Source organism: Clupea harengus, chromosome 24 (assembly GCF_900700415.2).
Source record: "Clupea harengus chromosome 24, Ch_v2.0.2, whole genome shotgun sequence".
NCBI lineage: Eukaryota > Metazoa > Chordata > Actinopteri > Clupeiformes > Clupeidae > Clupea > Clupea harengus.
The window spans coordinates 19,893,829-19,915,079 of NC_045175.1; the positions used below are offsets into that span (position 1 = coordinate 19,893,829).

At 42.4% G+C, this 21,251-nt stretch overlaps 3 protein-coding genes across 3 annotated transcripts in view; 2 read left to right on the forward strand and 1 right to left on the reverse strand.

Annotated features, from left to right (window-relative positions):
* Nucleotides 1-3,515, forward strand: part of LOC105893682 (proto-oncogene vav) — a 35,256-nt gene extending 31,741 nt beyond the window's left edge. Inside the window, exons 25-26 of the mRNA XM_031562511.2 lie at nt 2,211-2,365; nt 2,740-3,515. Of these exons, the coding sequence (XP_031418371.1) occupies nt 2,211-2,365; nt 2,740-2,793 (209 nt within the window). The 3' untranslated portion in view covers nt 2,794-3,515. The remainder of the gene's footprint in view (nt 1-2,210; nt 2,366-2,739) is intronic.
* Nucleotides 1-17,627, reverse strand: part of LOC116219137 (gastrula zinc finger protein XlCGF17.1-like) — a 59,911-nt gene extending 42,284 nt beyond the window's left edge. Inside the window, 3 exon segments of the mRNA XM_031562105.1 lie at nt 16,404-16,862; nt 16,865-17,113; nt 17,546-17,627. Of these exon segments, the coding sequence (XP_031417965.1) occupies nt 16,404-16,862; nt 16,865-17,113; nt 17,546-17,627 (790 nt within the window).
* On the forward strand, nt 6,691-11,140 carry LOC105893691 (peptidyl-prolyl cis-trans isomerase NIMA-interacting 1). Its single transcript, XM_012820148.3, has 4 exons — nt 6,691-6,854; nt 7,887-8,084; nt 9,116-9,226; nt 9,770-11,140. The coding sequence occupies exons 1-4, from the start codon at nt 6,797-6,799 to the stop codon at nt 9,877-9,879; spliced, it is 477 nt and encodes a 158-aa protein (XP_012675602.1). The 5' UTR covers nt 6,691-6,796; the 3' UTR covers nt 9,880-11,140.
* Nucleotides 17,628-21,251: the final 3,624 nt, after the last annotated feature.

Sequence of the window (21,251 nt, forward strand, 5' to 3'; positions counted from 1 at the left end):
TAAAAACAGGTCTAAACCAGGTCTGTTCCATTTGTAATGAAACAAGAGGTGTTTTAGCATGACCTATCAGATGCTAAATGAAAACTATGTACGTGCGAGAGAAAAAAAAAAAATCAGGATTTTTGGGGGTGGGGGATACAGGTGAAAATATAACAGAAATGTTATTTGTTTAAATGTTTAAATTTGATATATATCATTTAATATAGGCATATAATAATACTGTAATTTGTCCATTTAAGTTCACAACGGGGTACCAGACCATGGTTAACTTGAATATAGGGCTCTGTGGTATCGATGGTTAATGGTTCGGATTGTGGGTGGCCTGAGCCGGTCATCCTGGTCTGAGCTCGGTTGAATGCCACTTTTTCTTTATATCCTTTTTTCACTTCCTCCACCTCCCGCCGCGTAGATGACAACTCATTGATTTTATTTGTAATAGTCTGCCAGATAACATTTTTCTCCGAAGGCAGTGTATTTCTGCCTCATACTGTGTTTAAGTTAGCTGTAACCTCGTGAACCAAAAGCGCTTCTAATTCCAATTCTAATTCTAACTCATCATCCATGGTGGCAGGAACACACAGGCCCATTTTCACGTCTTTTAGCGGCGCGCTAATTACACTACAGGGCGGAGTAAGGCTCTGATTACGTGACTAGGTTCTTGTTTGATAAATACTACGTAAAATGCGGAAACCCATTGTGGGCAGTATGCGGTTTGGCAAAGGCGCTGATTAGGCGGCACTCTGAAATGTACGTAAATGAGGCCCTAAGTGTCAAACTTCTAAACAAGAGTCAGGAAGCTGGATGTGTAGATCTGAAGTATATTGCTGTCGTCCCGTCCAGCAATGGAGGGGGTTCATGAAGCATCTCAATGTGTGTGTGAGGACAAGCTGTTTTAAAGGCCCCTACTCCTCCTATGATGTTGTGTGTGTGTGTGTGAGGGAGAGGCGGCCACCCCACGTTTTTGGGATGTGGAGACTGGAGTTGGTGTTGAAGTTTGGGAAGAACACAGTGCAGGAGATGGTGGCTTCATATAAAAATATATCTCTTATTTATTTACTTGGGGGATTCTCTACATCAACAAAATAAACAACATACATCACAATACAGACAGTACTCACAGTAACTCAAGTAACTAGGCCCCTAGGCACCTGCTTTCCCATTTAGGCCCAATAACAGCACACTCTTAGGAACAAGCTAGGCCCCAAACTAGGCCCAGAAACTAAGCACAAAACAAGGCATAGCAGAAATAGCTTTGAGCACTTATTGAGCTGTCACAGTCAAAGCCCACCGCTACACACACGCACACACACACACACACACACACACACACACACACACACATGCATAGGCATACACAAACACACACACATGCATACACAAACACACACACAGGCACACACACACACACACACACACATCACACGTTCTCAGCCCGTTGTCAAAGCTAACATTTCTCTGCTCCAAGTACGGCTGCTTCTCTCACTGTTATCCGCAGTCACGCATTAGTTTTAGGCTGCCACCTAGTGGACACTATCTATTGGCAGTCTCTCATCATTTAAAAGTTTAAAAGGGGAACTCCTACCATTTGATTTGCAGTTTAAATGCTCAGCGCATGTGTCATAGATACGATAGAGGCCTTGGTCTGTGTGAGTGAATTCAGAATGCACACAGGGTGTGTGCGGGTGTGTGCATGTGGTCAGCATCATCTCTGTTTGCCAAAAAGTAACATGACCGCAGGCACAACACACACACAAACACATGAACACACACACACACACACACGCACACACAAGCACACACACACACACACACACACACATATCTCACACACACACACGCACACCTTATTGTAGATACAATACTGACTTATTCCTTGTCTTCTCGTCTAGCTTCTCCTCTCAGCTCATCGCAGCAAACCTAACTTCACACCCACACCAAAAACACACACACACACCAAAAACACACACCCACACCAAAAACACACACACACACCAAAAACACACACATACACACACACACACCAAAAACATACACATACACACCCACACCAAAAACACACACACACACACACACACACACACATACACACCAAAAACACACACATACACACACACCCACACACACACCCACACACACACCCACACCAAAAACAAAAACGTACACACCTACACACATCTAATCCCTTTCTCTTCTCTGATGCTTCTCCCCAGAACGTTCCAGCGCCCGTTTCTTCGGCATGGCGAAGGTGCGCTACGACTTCTCAGCGCGGGACCGCTCAGAGCTGTCAATGCGAGAGGGCGACACCGTCAAGATCATCTCCAAGAAGGCCCACAACGGCTGGTGGAAGGGAGAGGTGTACGGACGGGTGAGCGTACACACACATTTAAGGACGGAGACAAATGCACACACCACACACACATACGAATCCCCACCCCCACACACACACAGCACACACAGCCAAAGCAACTCAAATCGGTGTTCATACACAGGCCTGAAAGTGGCTTAGACCCAAACATACACAATTACGACCAATCAATATGTTCCTTGGCGAGCGTGGAGGTGAGGGGTGTAATTTGATTGGCTATACAACCGTTCACACTCAAACTTTGACTGTACCCTTAATGTTCTGAATTTTTAACTATGTTCTGTTAGACATTTTGGACAAAGATGTCTGCCAAATACCTGAACAATAACCGTAACCGTGACACACACACCCATAACCATATTGTCTTTGGTCAGGTGGGACTCTTCCCTGCCAATTACGTGGAGGAGGAAAACTCGGACTACTGCTGACAGATCCCTAGCCTGCACCCCCTCAAGAAGGTTCATCCATAGAAGATTCCAGAACACGTTGTTTTTAGTCAAGATGTCAACCTCTTCAAGGTTAATTAAAGGGGAACTTAGCCATTCGTTGATTGGAAGTGAACATGATTCATCCAAGCCTTGATTTGTTGACCTTTATGTTTTTTTTTTTGCTGAACTTGATTCTCGCAGATATAACTACTCATCTCGACTCCCAGGAAAACTGAGTCACGGAGTCTTGCTCTGACAAGGTTGCTTCAGTGTCCGCTGCGTTTGTGTCGGCGGACCATTTGAGTGAGCCTAGTTCAGCTGTATTAGTTTCATCTTTGCAGGACAGATACACTGCTAACTTGAGCCTGACAGTGTATCAGTGCACTTCAGTTCATTGTAGGCTATGAATTTTTAATGCAAAGAAAATAAATGGGGAAAAAAAAGAAAAAAAAAAAAACTTGTGTAAGAAGTTTTGAGCATAAGAATGTTTCAATGATGTTGCTACGTTTGCGTTTCTGTATGTATATGAGTGTGTATGTATCTGTGTGTGTACTGAAAGGATGAGGTATTTATGTGATTTATGTAGTGTGTCACTCTTAAAACGATTCAAAGTAATATTTTCAACATTAGGATTGCTTTTTCACTGTTACGGTTGCAAAATCATGGTAAATTCCCGTTGAGGAAGAAAGGTGCTGGGAAGAGAAATAAAATATATATATGTATAATGTCGTTTTTTGTTTTTTATTTCCAAAGGATATCAAAATAAAAGCAACACAACAAAGAACAAACTAATCGTAGCTATCCTGCATCATGATCGCCACACGCTCTCTTGCACTGGTGGTTTCCTGGATCCGTGTCTGTATCCCAGTCAGCATATGCGTGGATAAATATTACAAATTCAAGAGCCATGTTTCTGCAAATTATGACAGCTATGAAAGATAACTGCTAAGTGTTGGTGTGTGTGTGTGTGTGTGTGTGTGTGTGTGTTGGGGAGAGAGTCTTTTAGTACGTTCCATCTGTCTGCATGTCATCCCAGTACTGCCATCTACTGGTAGCTGTCCGTACTGTCGCCTCCTACTGGTAGTACAATTCCAGGTTCATCCCATCATGGATCTCATCTGAGACTCAGAGTCAAGGCAGACACTTTGGATATGCAGACATGTTGGCTCAAAAACCACCCAGTTTCAGATTTGTACTGGGTTTACTGAGAAGGAAGCCAATACATGACTATTTGGGCTTGTCCCTAAGCAGTGTACTACTGCTCTCTCAGTGTTCCTCACAGGCCAATATGGAAGCACCAAGGGGTGGAAACCTGATCTTGTTATTTTCTTTAAATGTACGGGCTCCAAGAATCCTAAATATATACATAAAAAAGGCTGGACGGTGACTGAGGGGGTCATCATAACCTCTAACCTCTAACCTCTAAACAAGGCTCTTAAATACATGTACTCGTGTAAGATAACAGGTAAACAAGGCTCTTAAATACATGTACTCGTGTAAGATAACAGGTAAATGAAGGCGCTTAAATACATGTGCTTGTGTAAGATAACAGGTAAACAAGGCTCTTAAATACATGTACTCGTGTAAGATAACAGGTCAATGAGGGAAACTGATTAATACTAGTCAAAGGATACAGTCTCCCAGCGTCACATGGTCCTTGAAAATTGTGTACCTGCAACGGAAGAAAAGATATGAATAACACTTCCCCGACAACACACACACACCCAAACACCAAACGTACAGACACACACAAACCCACACACACACACCAAACATACAAACCCTTTTTTTGCGCCAGGAGTAGTATAAAGTCACCCAACGGCAATGTGAAAGAGAGAGAGAGAGAGAGAGAGAGAGAGAGAGAGAGAGAGAGAGAGAGAGAGAGAGCTAAGGTTTCTCGAGTGTCCCCTCTCACCATTTCTTCAAGACGATCTTGTCCCACCGGGTGCCAGTCTGGGCGGAGATGAGTTTCTTCAGGTCCCCGATGGTGTCCTCTGAGCTAAGGGTCAGGGGTCAAGGTTCACACTAACAGACTGCACCACTGCGGTGTTAGCCATCTTCCATATAACCACTTTACTACACCACCACCCACACACACACACACACACACACGCAAACAAACAAACAAACAAAACCCTCTATGGCCTGGCTTCCCTCCAACCATAGCTGGGTTTCCATCAAACTCGTTAAATGAAACATGGACGCTCATAATTACACGAGGAGTTGTGAACAGCTGTGAGTTCAAAGCATAAGGCTATCCAAGGCAACATTAATGGGAACATATTATAAAATTGCAATATGATATGAATGGACTCATTTCCTAAGTGCATTTTGACCTGTAAAAATTGGAGGTCCACCCCCTCCAAACGAATACATTTCTTATTCAACTAACCCGAAGCCTGATGCTGAGCTGATGCCAGGTTCTGATTGGTTGATATGTGAGGTTCACTGCAAAACTTTTTAAGAATAACTTTTTAAGAATATCACTCAACATCAATGTTTCCCGTGTAACACCCAATGAAGCCTATGACCTCCCTTAATAAAAAAAAAAGGCTTTAAGCATAAATATGACAAAGGATACTTGCACTTCACCCGAACCTTCTTGCCCAGACGGTCATTACACACGACTTCAATCATCTTTTAGCACACGAACCTGAAAACAACATGCAAACATCTGTTAGACCAGGTAAACACAGACAGTAATTTTAACACAAGGGTGAAGTTGCATTGCCCATGTTGTGTTTTCTAGTGTGTTGCCGTTGCCTTGATTGCTACAATTGTTGTATATTTAGTCATTTAATGAAAGACACTAGGAAAAAAGAGCCGTGCAGATGTCAATCTTAGTTTACACATCTGCAGGATACAACTTGCAATCCAAACCACATTACACGAACCACAGTGGACAGTCTTTATCAAGACAACTCGCTATGACAAGCCAAAGCTAAGCTACATCACCACGTTTACGAGGAAAGCAAGCGTCTTGGCTGGCTATCTTGCCCCGGTCGTTACTAATAACGTTGAGAATGATAAAGCGAGCAACAACGTTACTGTAAACATCGACACCACAGATATAAAACCCCGACACCACAGATATAAAACCGCAGCGAGTAGTGGGGATGTACTCACGGTTGTCGTGGTTAGCTAAAGTTACTACCTTGTAAGCTAACGCCAATTTATAGTAAGCTCACTTTCCAGTGAGACAGCTGTGCAGAAACACTGGCTGGTGCCAATGGAGAATGCTTAGATAGCTGTAGGACATCTGCCTTCTAAAGAACAACTTCTTTTGACATCAACGACTGGACCACAACACAAATTATGATGCTAATGATACTGGAATATCGCTAACGTTGACTAACCATTACAGCAGTAGATCTACACAAGGACCTGACAAATCTAGAGGCAATGTATGATTCACAGCTGAAACGGGGGTTCATTCGTATGACTGACTACACAGACATTTTTATATTTCATAAATAATATAATGATTTGTAGTTTACCTAAATTAAGTAGTTATCCACTGGATCATAAGACGAGACTCGCACGTTTGGTCTTTTCCAGGCGGAAAACAAAAGTAGGGTATAGCTAGTCTTGAACCAATGCTATGCTGTAAATAATGAGTGACAGTCAGCACGGACCAATGACATCATTTTTAGCAAAAAACTGCTATGTCGTCGTTTGTGCTATCCTGGCGTAAAGATTCACTGTCGTAAATTCACGGACATTCAGTGGAATATTTAGACGAGCACTTTGAGAAACTGCATGGAACATGCCTTTTTCTTGTCAAAGTGAAGAAAATATTTAGACAATAGACTTTTTTTTACCCCAAACCATATATATTGCGCTTTTGTCAAATAAAACATCAACAGATCTTGAATCACTTGCTTTGGATAACATCTCTGTACTGCTCTCTGTTGGTGGAGAAGTGTAATAACATATTCAATGGGAAAGGGTGCAGCGTTTAAGGAAGGAAAGCAGACTTGCAAACACTTAAAAGCAGACAGAAATGGCAGACGATGAGAAATTACCGTCCGGATGGGAAAAGCGAATGAGTCGCAGTTCAAGTATGTAATTTACAGGATTTGGGGCATGTGATATACCTCGCTGATGATACTCAACGTTATGTCATCCAAGGAATTAATCGTCTGCATGCATGATTGTAATGTTATCCCCGATAGCTAACGCTAGCTAACTGCTGCATTTGCAATGATCTGTCAACAGTTAGCCGACATAGCCAATGCATGTGTAGCTCGCTAGCATCGTATGGGAATGTTCCTGCTTCTCTGATGGGATGGGTAGTACCATACGACATGTTTTTATAACAAGGCATGCGAGCTTGATGACTTTAAAGTTTGTGTTGTTATGCTAGTTAACACGTTAGCCAGCAACCGTTGTGGTCATGTTACGCTTAGCTAAGTCAGCTAGTTAGCCACTTTAGTAGCTTTTTCCCCCCTCCAACGTCTCAGGGGTATGTCGCAGGTATCTCAAATGACTGTGTAATTTTACGAGAGTGACTCAAATGAGGACCAGTTCCCGTTTCATCGAGTAAATGACGCAGCCTGCCAAATTAATAATGCTAGCGCCGCCTCAACGAAAACTTATTTCTGCCCTCATGCCTGTGGCGCGAAGAGTCATTCTGGGGTCCATTCATTCAGTGGACTACCAGGCCCAACTAGCTCTGTTTCCAGTGGCTCCGCTATTGACCCACGTAGAGATGCATAGACTGCACCATTTTCAAATCTCGACCAGCTGTATCGCGATGTATGGTGGGCACAAATAGATTAACCATTTGTTTTGCTAGAAATTGTACCTGTATCCGGCCACTCAGAAAGAAAACAGTCACTGTCAATTAATTTCAAGCATGCTCCCCATGCTTTACGAACTGGTTTCTGCTCAATATATGTTTTCCTGTTAAAAGGGGGTGTTGCCTTGCCACCGTCGCCTTCGTGCTTGCTCTAATCTAGTGGGTGAAGGCTCTGTAAAGCGCCTTTGAGACCATTTCAATTGTTATTGGCGCTGTATAAATATGTTTGATCTCCTTATTAAATGTTATTCTTCCCCTCTTTTCCCATTGCTTTTTCTCTACTTTTTCGCAGACAGGGTATACTACTTCAACCACATAACCAATGCCAGTCAGTGGGAACGGCCGGTTGGCTCCGGTGACGGTCGAGGCGACCCTGACAAAGTGCGCTGCTCTCACCTGCTGGTGAAGCACAACCAGTCGAGACGGCCGGCGTCATGGCGAGAGGAGAACATCACCCGGAGCAAGGAAGAAGCATTGGAGTTCATTCAGAGTAGGTGGAACACCGAACATGTCCGACTTTATATTAGCCAAAGGTAGAGCAATAATATGGGAAGGAAGGATGGAGCTCATTTAGAGTAGATGGAAAAAAGGTGTCCTACTTAATATGAGGCAAGAGCATTGCCATGATGGAGGAGTTACAGAATGTGTGTCCTGCCCCACCCACAAGAGCAAGCATAAGTACTGAACCTTGTTATTTTCATTAAAGAAGCAGTAAGGAATTGTAGTCTGATGATAGCGAATTAACTAGAAGAAAGGCATCGTTACACCTTGCAAACACCACCGCCAGCCTAGATGGCGCTGACAAAAGCATGCTAACTGGTGTCTTGGCTATGAAGTGGGCAATGTCACACTGGTAAAGCTTTTTTGATGGCTAGTGGTGATGGTGCGTATGTTTATCTGTCCTTCACATGACCATATACCTTCAAAATAGATTTGAAGATAACACCAAGTCTAGTTGCCTATAAAAACACATTTTTTTTTGTTGCTTGAAGGCAGTTTCACAAAGACAGTCATTATTTCCTTATGAGGGTCTTTATGGGTGCGTAAAACATTGAAAGCATGTATAGGATTGGCCCTGAGTCCAATCAATATTTTGCACAGCAACCTGTGCAGATCACGAAGGAGGGTGTGTGTGGTAGAGCACAGCTAGTGGTCATACCTGTGTATTGCAGCTAGTGGTCAGGGAGACCTTCTTGTGTGAGTGGAAGGCTGCTCTGTTTGTGTGTGAACCTCATGGTAATCAATTCAGTGGGCTTTTTTTTTACTGTCAATGTTGCTGTCAATGTGTGTTAGCTGGCTGCAAACCAGTCACGGTAACTGGGGCTGCGTGACGATGCTGGGTTTGTTTGTTTGTTTGTTTGTTTGTTTGTTTGTTTTAGTTAGTTAGTTCGTTGGTACTTTTAGCCCAAGCAACGTTTTTGGTCCGCGAGGGTCACGGACATTCGCCTCTGTACTGTTTTAAATGACTCTTTGTTTGTGTGTGTGTGTGTGTGTGTGTGTGTGTGTGTGTGTGTCCATCAGAATACATAGAGAAGATCAAGTCAGGCGAGGAGAAGTTTGAGACTCTGGCCTCTCAGTTCAGTGACTGCAGCTCTGCCCGAAATGGAGGAGACCTAGGCTTGTTTGGCCGAGGTATGTCAGCACACACACACACACACACAGTCCCTTTTATTTGGATCAAGAAATTCTGAGTAAAATATTGCATTATCCAAACAGTGTGAATAGATGGATAGATAGATAGATCTCTAGCACACAGACAGATCATTATTTTTATTTTATTGTTCTTTTATGTACATGAACTATTAATATAATATATATATATATATATTAAAAAATAACATTTAATGAATGCATAAAATGTATCACTGGGAATTATTCACATACTGGAGGTGGCAATGTTATTTTTTAATATAAATATTATTATTATATTAGTGACGGGTTTGAGGTGCGTCTAAAGCACACAGAAGCACACACTTTGTCTGACTAATAAAAGGTTTATGCAAATTCAACACAACACAAACCCACAGTTAGGAACAGACACACACACGCACAGAGACACGCACAGAGACACGCACAGAGACACGCACAGAGACACGCACAGAGACACGCACAGAGACACACACACACAGAGACACACACACAGTGACGTGGTACTCTTGTGTGTGTTGTCCCCAGGTCAGATGCAGAAGCCATTCGAGGATGCTTCGTTCGCTCTTAAAGTGGGAGACATGAGTGGTCCTGTGTTCACTGACTCCGGTGTTCACATCATCCTGCGGACTGGTTGAGGCTCTCCTGGGGGGCTGGGAAGGGGGGGAATGCCCCCCGCCCCCCCACCCCAGCTGTTGGTGCAATCCAACTCCTATAACCTCTACACGAAAGGACTGTACATTATACATCAACACACACACACACACTTACATTTATGAATGCACTGCATTTCCCCCCCCCCCGACAAAAAAGAAAGTGTCCATTCGTCATGACCGTTTCCAATGGGAGAACAGGCTTTGTGTCCCTTGCATCTTTCTTCTTGCCTTATGAGTCCCAAAGCTCTCATCTCATCAAATCAAATGAAATCCAAACCCTTCCTTTCCAGTTCAGCCTCTCCGGCCGTAGGGACCCCATGGCACCAACTCGCTTCCCACCACCGCCATTCTGCCTGCCTGGTGACCTCAAATCATTCCCAAACAATGAGCAATAGTGACGTCATCAAAAATCGGCCTCTCTCCACTTCGGTCCCAGTTGGCTGTAGTGACATCATCAAAAAGCGTTCTCTCTACACTCCCAGTCCCAGTTGGCTGCCTGACCGCGGACTCTGGTTTAAACCCGGGTCTGATTGGCCAGAGTCTGTAATGATCTGTGCCAGCGCTGGTCCTGATTTGGCAAACGTCTGGGCCACCGGCCACCTGGGACCGGGTCCTCCCCTCCTGTGTTGAGAAAGTGATGTTTAATAATGAGGATAATAAAGTTGACTCGTCATGTGACCAAAAGCCAGTGTCTGCCGGCTGTTCTTTATATAGTATGGTACGTAGAGTATGTACTACCTAATGTTTAAGTTGAAGTGCAACAATGTATGGGAAAGAGTTAACCTTCCTAAATAGTAAGAAGTGGAGGAAATCTGTTTGACAACTGGATGGGAGAAACCGTGTTTATTGACTGCAAGAAAAAATTAATATAAAATCTCTAGCAACGGGTCCAAGTAAATGGTTTAGTGACAGGTAAACTTAGTGTAACCGTACAGAAAAGCTCGGTGGTTTCATTCTCCTAGGAGAACAAAGTCATATGGCTCTTCTATTAGGAGGGTTTCCACTTCGACTTAATTTATCCAGGGTTTGTCACTTGTTAAGTATTTTCTTTAGCGTGTTGGTTTAGGAAGGAGCCACCGGACGAAACGATCGTTGTAAACTAGACAAGTTTTTACTGGCCAATAGCAATAGCAAAACGTATTTTTCCATTTGACAGTTGCTTGACCTTGCTGGCTGTCTGTTTTTTTCCATTTGGCAATTGTTTTTTTTATTTATCTTACACACTAAACCATGAACTTGGATTACCCCCCCCCCCCCCCCCCCCGATATTTTGATATGTAAAGAAATGATGAATTGCTTTTTTCATTCTGTCACTTCTTCTAAATGTAAATTTAAACTGAAGGTGTAAATAATGCTTCAGAAACGGGAGAAAATGAGAAGGGTTATGGTTGCAAAACTTTATCTTAATTGATATATCTATGCAACTTTGTTTCTAATCATGTGACTACCAACTTTGGTGACATGAAATTGACTTCAGAATTCAGAGTTTGCTGACACATCCATTAGTCTACACAGATGAGCGTATATTATTACTATTTTGTAGAATATTATAAAATATTTTCTGAAAAGACTAAATATTTAAGAAAATGTAAGGTCTACAGTGTTTCATTCAACACTTTATCAGTGGAATAACAGTTATAATTATTAATATAATTTATTTTATCATGTATCGGTACTACATCAACAACTTTAGCACAAATTGGACTTACATCAACACAACTGAAGAACTGATCGCTTTTCAACTTTTGAGTTGTATCAGAAATGAAACGGTGCTGACAGTATCGGGTGCTATTTATTCACATTGTACATGTGTGTATGGTACAGAAGTTAGACCTACACACACGGAGAATGGGCCTGTAACAACTGCAGAAACATGTCCTGACATTCAGGATAAGATCTGGAATTGCACTCACCCACCCCATCCCCTTCGCCCAAAAAACAGGTGCAAATTCACATGAATTTAATGTAACTTTGAAATTTACATTTGGAGACTCAACATTTAGAAGATCTACAGGAAATATTTACTCCGTGTGACTGTCTAATTAAACCTTATCGATTGACCTTCACTTTATCATATATTGACACTACATGAACAGCATTGGCACAAAATGGACAACACAACAGAAAGCAAACAATACCAGCTGCATCCGTCTGTCAAAGGTCAAAGGTTATGCCTGAATGTGTCAAGCTTACACCACACTGTAAATTCCTCAAAGTAAAATTCTTCAAAGTATACAGCGGTTCATCTGACAAGTACAACTAATATGGAACTGGAAATCAACCATTGTTTACATGAATCCACATACTTAGTCAACAGACAATATATTGATCAGAATTGGTAATACATATTTTATAATATTAATTTCATTAGAGTAAGGTAATTCCGACCTGTTAGGAGAGTCGACATTGAGGTTGATGAGTGAGCAACGGGACGTTTCTCATCAGGAACCCACTTCAAACGAGCACCTTTTTAGCAGCACAAAAATGGTAAGCACACAATTCATGAGATGAACATTTTATTTATAAGATACACATGTACTTCTACAGGATGCTTTGGACTAAAGCCCTTCGTCATTAACAGTTGAATGAGTGCCATGGTCTCTCAGTCTGTTCTTTATCAGTGTGGTCAGCCAATCCAGAGGCCCGCTTGGGTTGTAACTGATGACGTGTCTGTGTAGTACTGTACACCAGTTCCATGTCTGTAATGGGTGTGGTGTATATTTCTGGGTGTTAAATTAACGTATAGAAAAGGGGATTCCTACTATGAATTTGCCGTGAGAAGAATTTTAAAAGATCTGTCAGATTTGCCATTGACATGAATTGACAAAGTGAAAAAAAAAGCCTTGGCAGCGTGATGTTCTCCACACATTAACAGATACAATTATTAAAAACTTAATTTAATGAAAAATAAATACATTTTCTTTATTCCTATTGAGCTATTGATAATAGGTCTCCATGGAGACCCCACCCTGACTCGTTTGTGGCGGCCGGAGACCAACTTCTTTTAAACTTCTGCCTGCAAATGGTGCAGTTCTAATAGGTCTCTACCTAAATGGGGCAGGTGTAGTTCATCTAGGTCTCTACCTAAATGGGGCAGGTGTATTTCTTATAGGTCTCTACCTAAATGGGGCAGGTGCAGTTCATCTAGGTCTCTACCTAAATGGGGCAGGTGTATTTCTTATAGGTCTCTACCTATTGTGGGCTTCCATATGTCCACGAATATGAGACTGCTGACATAAACTAGATCCATAATGTAAGTGCAAGGGTACAGCCTTTCTCCCGTGTGTATTGTACAATGTGCTTGTAGTACATTGTATTTTGGGAAACTTTTCCCCACAGTCAGAGCAGTCGTGAGGCTTCTCGCTTATGTGTGTACGTCTGTGGTCTCTCAGGTTGCCACAGTCAGTGAGATATCTACCACAGAACAGTACAGTACCGCAGCAGTACGGCTTCTCTCTGGTGATCTTTTACTGAAAGACATGTTGCAGTCGCTGCACTGTCTCTCACCACTGTGGATTATTTGATGGCTGTTCAGACCTGAACACTGAGTGAAACTCTTTCTCACACAGCGTGCACAATAATAATAACAATAATAATAATAATAATACAAAACTTTATTTGTATAGCACCTATCGTACAAAAAAAATGCAGCTCAAAGTTCTTAACACCAAAGAAATTAAGTACACAAAGACATTATATGCACAGTTGGGCAGCACGGTGGCTCAGTGGTTAGCACTGTCGCCTCACAGCAAGAAGGCCCTGGGTTCGCATCCCGGTCGTTCCAGGTCCTTTCTGTGTGGAGTTTGCATGTTCTTCCCGTGCCTGCGTGGGTTTACTCCGGGTACTCCGGTTTCCCCCACCATCATAAAGACATGCATTGCATTGTCTGAATATGAATGAATGTTGGTGGTGGTCGGAGGGGCCGTTGGCGCTGATTGGCAGCCACGCTTCTGTCAGTCTGCCCCAGGGCAGCTGTGGCTACTGAGGTAGCTTACCACCACCGGTATGACTGTGTGTGTATGACTACTGGACTCTGGACTCTGTAAAGCGACTTCGGGTATATAGAGAAGCGCTATATAAAATTGAATTGATTGATTGATTGACAGTGATTCACGTAAAACTGTGATAGAGTGCATAAAGTGTTAAAAAATAGAATACATGAAATGCATAAGATAGAAACTAAAACTGCAGAGATAAAGTTCACCAATCCCCTTAATGTGTGTGCATATTTCAATTTGTGCATATTTCCCCTCTGTAGTTTTTCTCGTTTTTTAAGCTTCATCTTTCCTTGAAGGGGACTTGGGATACATATTTGATGCTAACGGATGGTCATCACTACGTCCTCGGTTCTGTGTACAATAAGAAAAAGAAAAAAAAGATTAACATATTTGTAAATGTGTACATAGTAGTCTATCTATGTTTGCTATCCAAGGTCTAAAAATGCTAACTTAGTCGTTCTGTGTGCCAGAGCCACCAGCAGATAGTGCCGGAGGTATTAACCAATCACAGAACACATTGACCGGTCACAGAACAGTCTCTGGATCTCCCCCTAGTGTTACTGGCCAGTATTAGCACACAGACTCAAGACTGCCCAGTTTGAGCTACAACTGCTTCTGTAAATCTGAGAGTTGTTCTATTTTTGTTTTAAAGATAAAACTGTTATTATTACATCTAAACAATAAAGTAATCACTAATGTATCGTACTGTGGACCATTTCTGTGTCGTGTGGATAAGTTTAAATAATAGGGCAAAAGACCCTGCTAACATGGCTGCTGGCCGACTTGCCCAAGGAGATGGCAATATACATATTTCACATGATACATCTCACTCTCATATGCTCTCTTTTTCTGTAGCATTCAATTATGAACTTAGCTTTATTGATCACAGTGTGGACCTATTTGTAAATAAAATATTTTCACCTTGTTTATCGTTTTCTTATGATGGGATTGTAGCCTACATTTAAACCACTATAATCAGTTCAATCCCTTTGTCAAGATTAGGTGTCTTCATAACTGCCCGTGTATGAATCCTAACCTTTTCTTCCCAGTAGTGTCAATGTGCTATTCCGTCCCAGTACATGGCGGCAGTCCACCAGCTGTAGTATTAGAACCTTCAATGGTACTTGCAGTGTTGAGGGGTCCTTGGGAGGAACAGGAGACTCTGCCGGAGGAGATGGTCGGACAGGGGCTCCTGGAACTGGAGAGAGAGAAGTAAAACAGAGATGGACTTGAATGAGTGATTAAATCAATAAATACATGAATAACTAACTGGAAATGGAGAGAGAGAGGTAAAGCAGAGATGGACTTGGATGGATGGATGGATGGATGGATGGCTGGATGGGAGACAGAAAATGGCAGTAGGCCATATTAAGAGTGAGGGCAGATCTCTTTTGGCATTTGACAGCTATTAGAGAGATATCTGTCCATTAACATTGCATACATTGTGTCTAAGCATAGGCAACTATTGCATTGTGTCTTAGCATAGGCTAGTATGACATTGTGTCTTAGCATAGGCAACTATTGCATTGTGTCTTAGCATAGGCTAGTATGACATTGTGTGTAAGCATAGGCTAGTATGCCATTGTGTCTTAGCATAGGCCAGTATGCCATTGTTTGTAAGCATAGGCAACTATTACATTGAAGATACATGTGCAACTTCAGAACAGAAGCAAGACAAAATGTGAGCACATCTAAAATAGTTGGTGGTTTCAGAAAACAAGGCGGGGTTGAAGTGAAAGGGTATTCCATGATAAATAAGTATGTTCCTTTTACTTTCGAAATTTTACTTTTGTTTTGCCGTATCCATCGACCTAAGGGCAGTGTTGGCTTTTACCCTCCACGGACACAGACACAAAGGAAACATATTTTTGAATATTTTGTTGTCCATGACAATAAAGCTGACAATGATAAAGATCTGTGCGCTAATGCAGCTTTACGTAAGGTGGATATTAAACTTGTAGTTATGCGCACACACACGATTAAGAATATGGGGGGTGTTCCTCGCTCACTTTTATTTATCAACGAGTAACCGAACAGCTAAAAAAATGCACAGACGTACCCCTGGGTCCGCATAGCACACAGAGGCGCCAATATCCACAACCTATTGCCCTCCACCCAACCCCCCCTCGCAAAAAAAGGACCTTCTGACACCATGTTTCTGCCTGATGTATTGGTGTCTTAATTCACGTATAGATAATTGAAACATAATAAATTAACTTTTGGAAAGAGAGAAGGCGAGTAAGAGAAGGCGTTGAGAGAGAGAGAGAAATAGAGTAAGAGAGAAGGAGAGAGACACAGGTGTACAGGTGGGCTGCAGAGGGAGAGGCCTTCCAGAGCAGGTCCTGATAAATGCTCTGCAACCAACCCAGCAAGTGCATCTGTAATCCCTATTTCTTTAAGAGCCATGTTATCTTGTTATACTACCATCCTTGTCTACTTCTTCAATTTTCTCTCTCTTACACACACACACATTTTGATATTTATAGAAGCATTTAAATGGTTCCTCACCATTATGACGTTGCTGGTGAATTTTAAGTTGACTAGAACTGGTAAAACACTTTCCACATTTGGAGCAGGGATATGGCTTCTCTCCAGTGTGGTGTCCTCGCTGGTGGATTTTAAGTCCGCTAGACTGGGAAAAACACTTTCCACATTCGGAGCAGGGATATGGCTTCTCTCCAGTGTGTACTCTCTGGTGAGATTTAAGTTCGCTGTACTCATGAAAACACTTTCCACATTCGGAGCAGGGATATGGCTTCTCTCCAGTGTGGTGTCGTCGCTGGTGGCTTTTAAGGTCGCTAGACCGGGGGAAACACTTTCCACATTTGGAGCAGGGATATGGCTTCTCTCCAGTATGTACTCTCTGGTGCCTTTTAAGATGGCCAGATGTAGTGAAAGTCTTCCCACACTCAGAGCAGGGATATGGCTTCTCTCCAGTATGTACTCTCTGGTGAGTTTGAAGATTGCAGATGTAGTGAAAGTCTTCCCACACTCAGAGCAGGGATATGGCTTCTCTCCAGTATGTACTCTCTGGTGCCTTTTAAGATGGCCAGATGTAGTGAAAGTCTTCCCACACTCAGAGCAGGAATATGGCTTCTCTCCAGTATGATTTCGCTGGTGCCTTTTAAGTTCGCTACACAGGGAAAACACTTTCCACATTCGGAGCAGGATATGGCTTCTCTCCAGTGTGGTGTCGTCGCTGGTGAGGTTTAAGGTCGCTAGAATGGGAAAACACTTTCCACATTCGGAGCAGGGATATGGCTTCTCTCCAGTGTGTACTCTCTGGTGACTTTTAAGACTGCCAGATGTAGTAAAAGTCTTCCCACACTCAGAGCAATGATAAGGCCTTTCTCCAGTGTGTGTTCTGAGGTGGATCCTGAGATCGCCACTCTGAAAAAAGCTTTTCCCACACTGTTGGCATTCATGAGGCTTCCCTCTGGAGTGGATTCTCTGGTGTCGTTTCAACTTGGACAAGCAGGAAAAAACTTTCCCACACTCTGAGCAGTGCTGAGACTTCTCTCCAGGATGAGTTTTCTGATGGCAAGCAAGATCCAATGGCTGGGAGAAACTTTCCCCACGCAGGGAGCAGTCATAGGAACCCTCTCCCTGATCTGTTTTAGGGGATCCTGAGTCAGCCAAACTCATTCTACGTGAGCAGGGCTTGCGCTTTTTCTGTCCATCTTGCTCCCTCTCGTGTGGCGAGGAGTCTTCACGCCAGTTGTCGGCCTCCATCTTTCAAGTATAGGGGGATGACACTTCACAAAACTGAAGAAAAAAGATAAAAACAAATCAAACACACATTCTTAAGCTGAAATGAAAGCACACACAATAAGGAAGCCTGACATAGTGGTGGCCACATACACAGTTCTCTCTTCTCTCTTGAGCTCGGCTCGTTATAGCTCAAAGGGTAGTAGCAAAGGTAGCCTAGGTTAGCAGCAAAGAGCCCACATGATGAGTAAGAATAGAATGAATATTCCAATCCCCAGCAACATTTCTGAAGTAAACTGATCCATGGAGATGTGCATGACCCCTTTTGTTCACTATTTGTTCAATTGAAATCCAATTAATTAGTGGGGGAAAAAAAAAAATGTGTGCACTGACTAGTATAACAATGAGATTCATCAAGGTCCCTAGAAAAGTGGTTCAGGGTACAGAAGAACAGTACTTATGTCTACTCACACAATAGCAAAGGGACAGTGAACAAAAAGTGTACATTTGGAGCAAAGCCCTAACAACAACAAACAAGGCTGATTGCAGTCAGTTTTTTTATTGCACGCACAACTCACAGCAACACACACGTGTTATATATATATGGAGGCGACCAGGACACACTACATACACACACACACACACGCAGGCCTGAGGTCGCCGTGAATTTTTGCTCTGCCTTTAACCCATCCCAGATCGTCCCTCCTCCAGGATCCTCCAGGAGCAGTGGGCAGCTTTCTCAGCGCCCGGGGACCAAGTGAACCGTCCGTCTCGGTCAGGGACGGACAGGATTGTTCTGTTCTTTTTGCATGTTTTTCTGTTGGGGTTATTAGCGGAGGAAACCCCTTGTGAACACGGGGAGAACATGCAAACTCCACACAGAAAGGCCCGGGAGATAGCCCACTTGAGCACTGTGCACTCTGGGGAGGACCTGCCCCCCAGAGCCAACAGCGCCCCATGCAGGAATCGAACCCATGAGCAAGCAGTGCAAGCAACTGAGCCACCGTGCCACATACAGCAAATGTATAACAATTTCGCAAAGGATTCGTTCAATTTCTTTGATTATAACTGCAAATAGAAAGTCAGCCAAGCCATGTCAGTTATAAAAGCAAACTTCTCTTTCTTATCACTTCTACAGTGACACTTTCATAGACATATGCTGTATATGTCTATGGACTCTTTCCCCCTACTCACTATCTTGTGTAAACTGTGGTTGAAGCCCAAGTATTTTTTTCTACTGAGCTCCCCTAAAGTTGACAAGACAACAGCAGAAGCCAAAGAAACATGTAGACTGACATGGTACAGTAATATCACAAGATTTCACACAAATATGACTCTGCATAGCTTAATTAATTTATGGCATCGGAGATAAACGCTGACCGAATAATAATAAAAAAAAAGAATTACCAATTTTCATATTGCCAAAATACTGCTAATTTTTTCAGCCATGCATATTTTTTTTTAATTTGACGTGAGATGAATATATTTGGATGCTAGCCTTAGACAGGACAGGTTGATGATTTTGGGCCTCTGTGATCTCTGTGAAACAGGGATGACACCAATAAGATTACAGCCTACATCAAATTCTTTCATGAATAACGTTGGCAGGGATGTTTATAATGAAATCTAGCAAGTCGATAACTTTCCTTACAGTCAAACATCAAGCAAGGACAACACAAGACATAGCAAGACAGCTTATAGGTTATCACTGATTAGTCCAACAGAAAAAAGGCCAGCTACACATCTGACTGTGATCTGCCATGATTTCTATACAGAGAACACTGCCCTTTCACGAGTTTGAAAACAATACTAAAACTGAGAAATATTTTATTGAATTGATGTGAAATGATCCCAGGGACATCTCATTCCAAGCTGAACTCAAAAGTTGCAGCCCTGATCTTTATTTGGCTATTTATTGTGGAATTTATTTATGTCATTATGTGGTGGTCTGTACTTTTAATGTAACACAGGAAGTATTTATACAGGTTGTATAGATGTAAAGAAGTTGCACTTCCTGATGATGCCATGTTAGTTCTGCCATGAGTAACGTAGGCTACTGGTTGGTTACGCTTTGACTACTCCTTCATTTCTTATACCTTAGAACTACACATTACTTACATCTAGGGCTGGGCACGTTAACGCGTTATTATTGCGTTAACGCATCAATTAATTAACGGCGACAATTATTTTATCGCGCGTTAACGCAGGTTTTATTATTGTAAAAGTCTGTTGCTCACAGGCTTTTATTTTGTAAAAGTCTGCTGCTGACTGCTGCGGAACCGGAAAAGAAAAGAATGGGTGGATAAACAAACATGGAGAAGGGCATTGCTGCCATAGACATATATATATATATGATTATGATTGCTGCGACGTGCCAACTGGCCGCCATCTTGGGAAGGTAAAGGCAGGACTGTAAACAAACGCAAGTGAACGGTGGAGCTGCGGTGGAGCTGGATAAAAAGCACTATAGCGTTTACATTTCTCAACCGATTTAATTGAGTCGTTTGTATATTCAAGGGTTTATGATCTACGTGGAGTACAAAGTTTGGTCTCCATGTTACTTAGAATCTCGATAGTTAGGCTAAAATCGCCAAAGACATATATACATACATGTGATAATTGCAAATCATTCAACGAAACAGACAGTGGAGGGAGGCTTCGGCAGACTACGTACAGCAGAGTAACTGCCAGCAGTGAACTTTTTGGTGCTTCACCACACTCTAACATTAATGCCTTGGCAGTGGCAATAAGCTTTAGTTTTGTGTTTGTTTTATAACATTGTTTAAGTTGAGAATTACACAAAGTATTTATTTTATTTAACTGCTACTATATAAGAAGGCTGGCGTTGGACAAGTGTTTGCACAAATGTTATGGCACTTTAGTTCATATGGCAGTACATTTAAAATAACAGTGTCAAGTTCTAGGAATTGACAAACTGCACTGAAAGTGTTTTCTGGTTTCTCACTCAGGGACATTTGGTACTGAACATAGACTGGTTATGCTGCTCCTGATGGAAGTAAAATGTTTCTGCTGTTACCTTAGAAATTGCCTGTTTTAATGATATGATTGTGGCTATCAGGATATCATGCGATTAATCGAGATTAAAAATTGTAATCGTTGCCCAGCCCTAGTTTTAACTAGAAATCTCTGTTATTCAATCTCAGAATTACTTCCTGTAACCACCGATCGTCTGACAAATATGACACAGGTCTACCATACTCATTAAAATCAGTAACAGTTCGCCTCAACTGCATTTGGAGTAGCCAGAAATACAACTATCATCTCCACATACTAACAAACAGTAACATACCAGCTGCTACCAAAAACAACGTCAATACAATGCGGAATTCGTTCGAACATTATTCCAACAAGAACAGATTTACAGTTCGTCAGTGACGCACAAACTTGTAGGAAAGGAACTGCAAGCAAGTCCACTGCTCAGACGTAAGCAAACAAGCAAACTAGTTGCCGTGCTGACTCTTCTGGTGATTTTCATCGAACTGACCCATCGAACTGACCTGATCACGAGATGTGCCGAAATTCCGCGCATGCAATCCGCTACGGTCTATGGCCTTTCTAAAACAGTGTGTGGGCTCGGGGTTGGCTTAAGCGCCAGAAAGAGTGTGTGTGTGTGTGTGTGTGTGTATC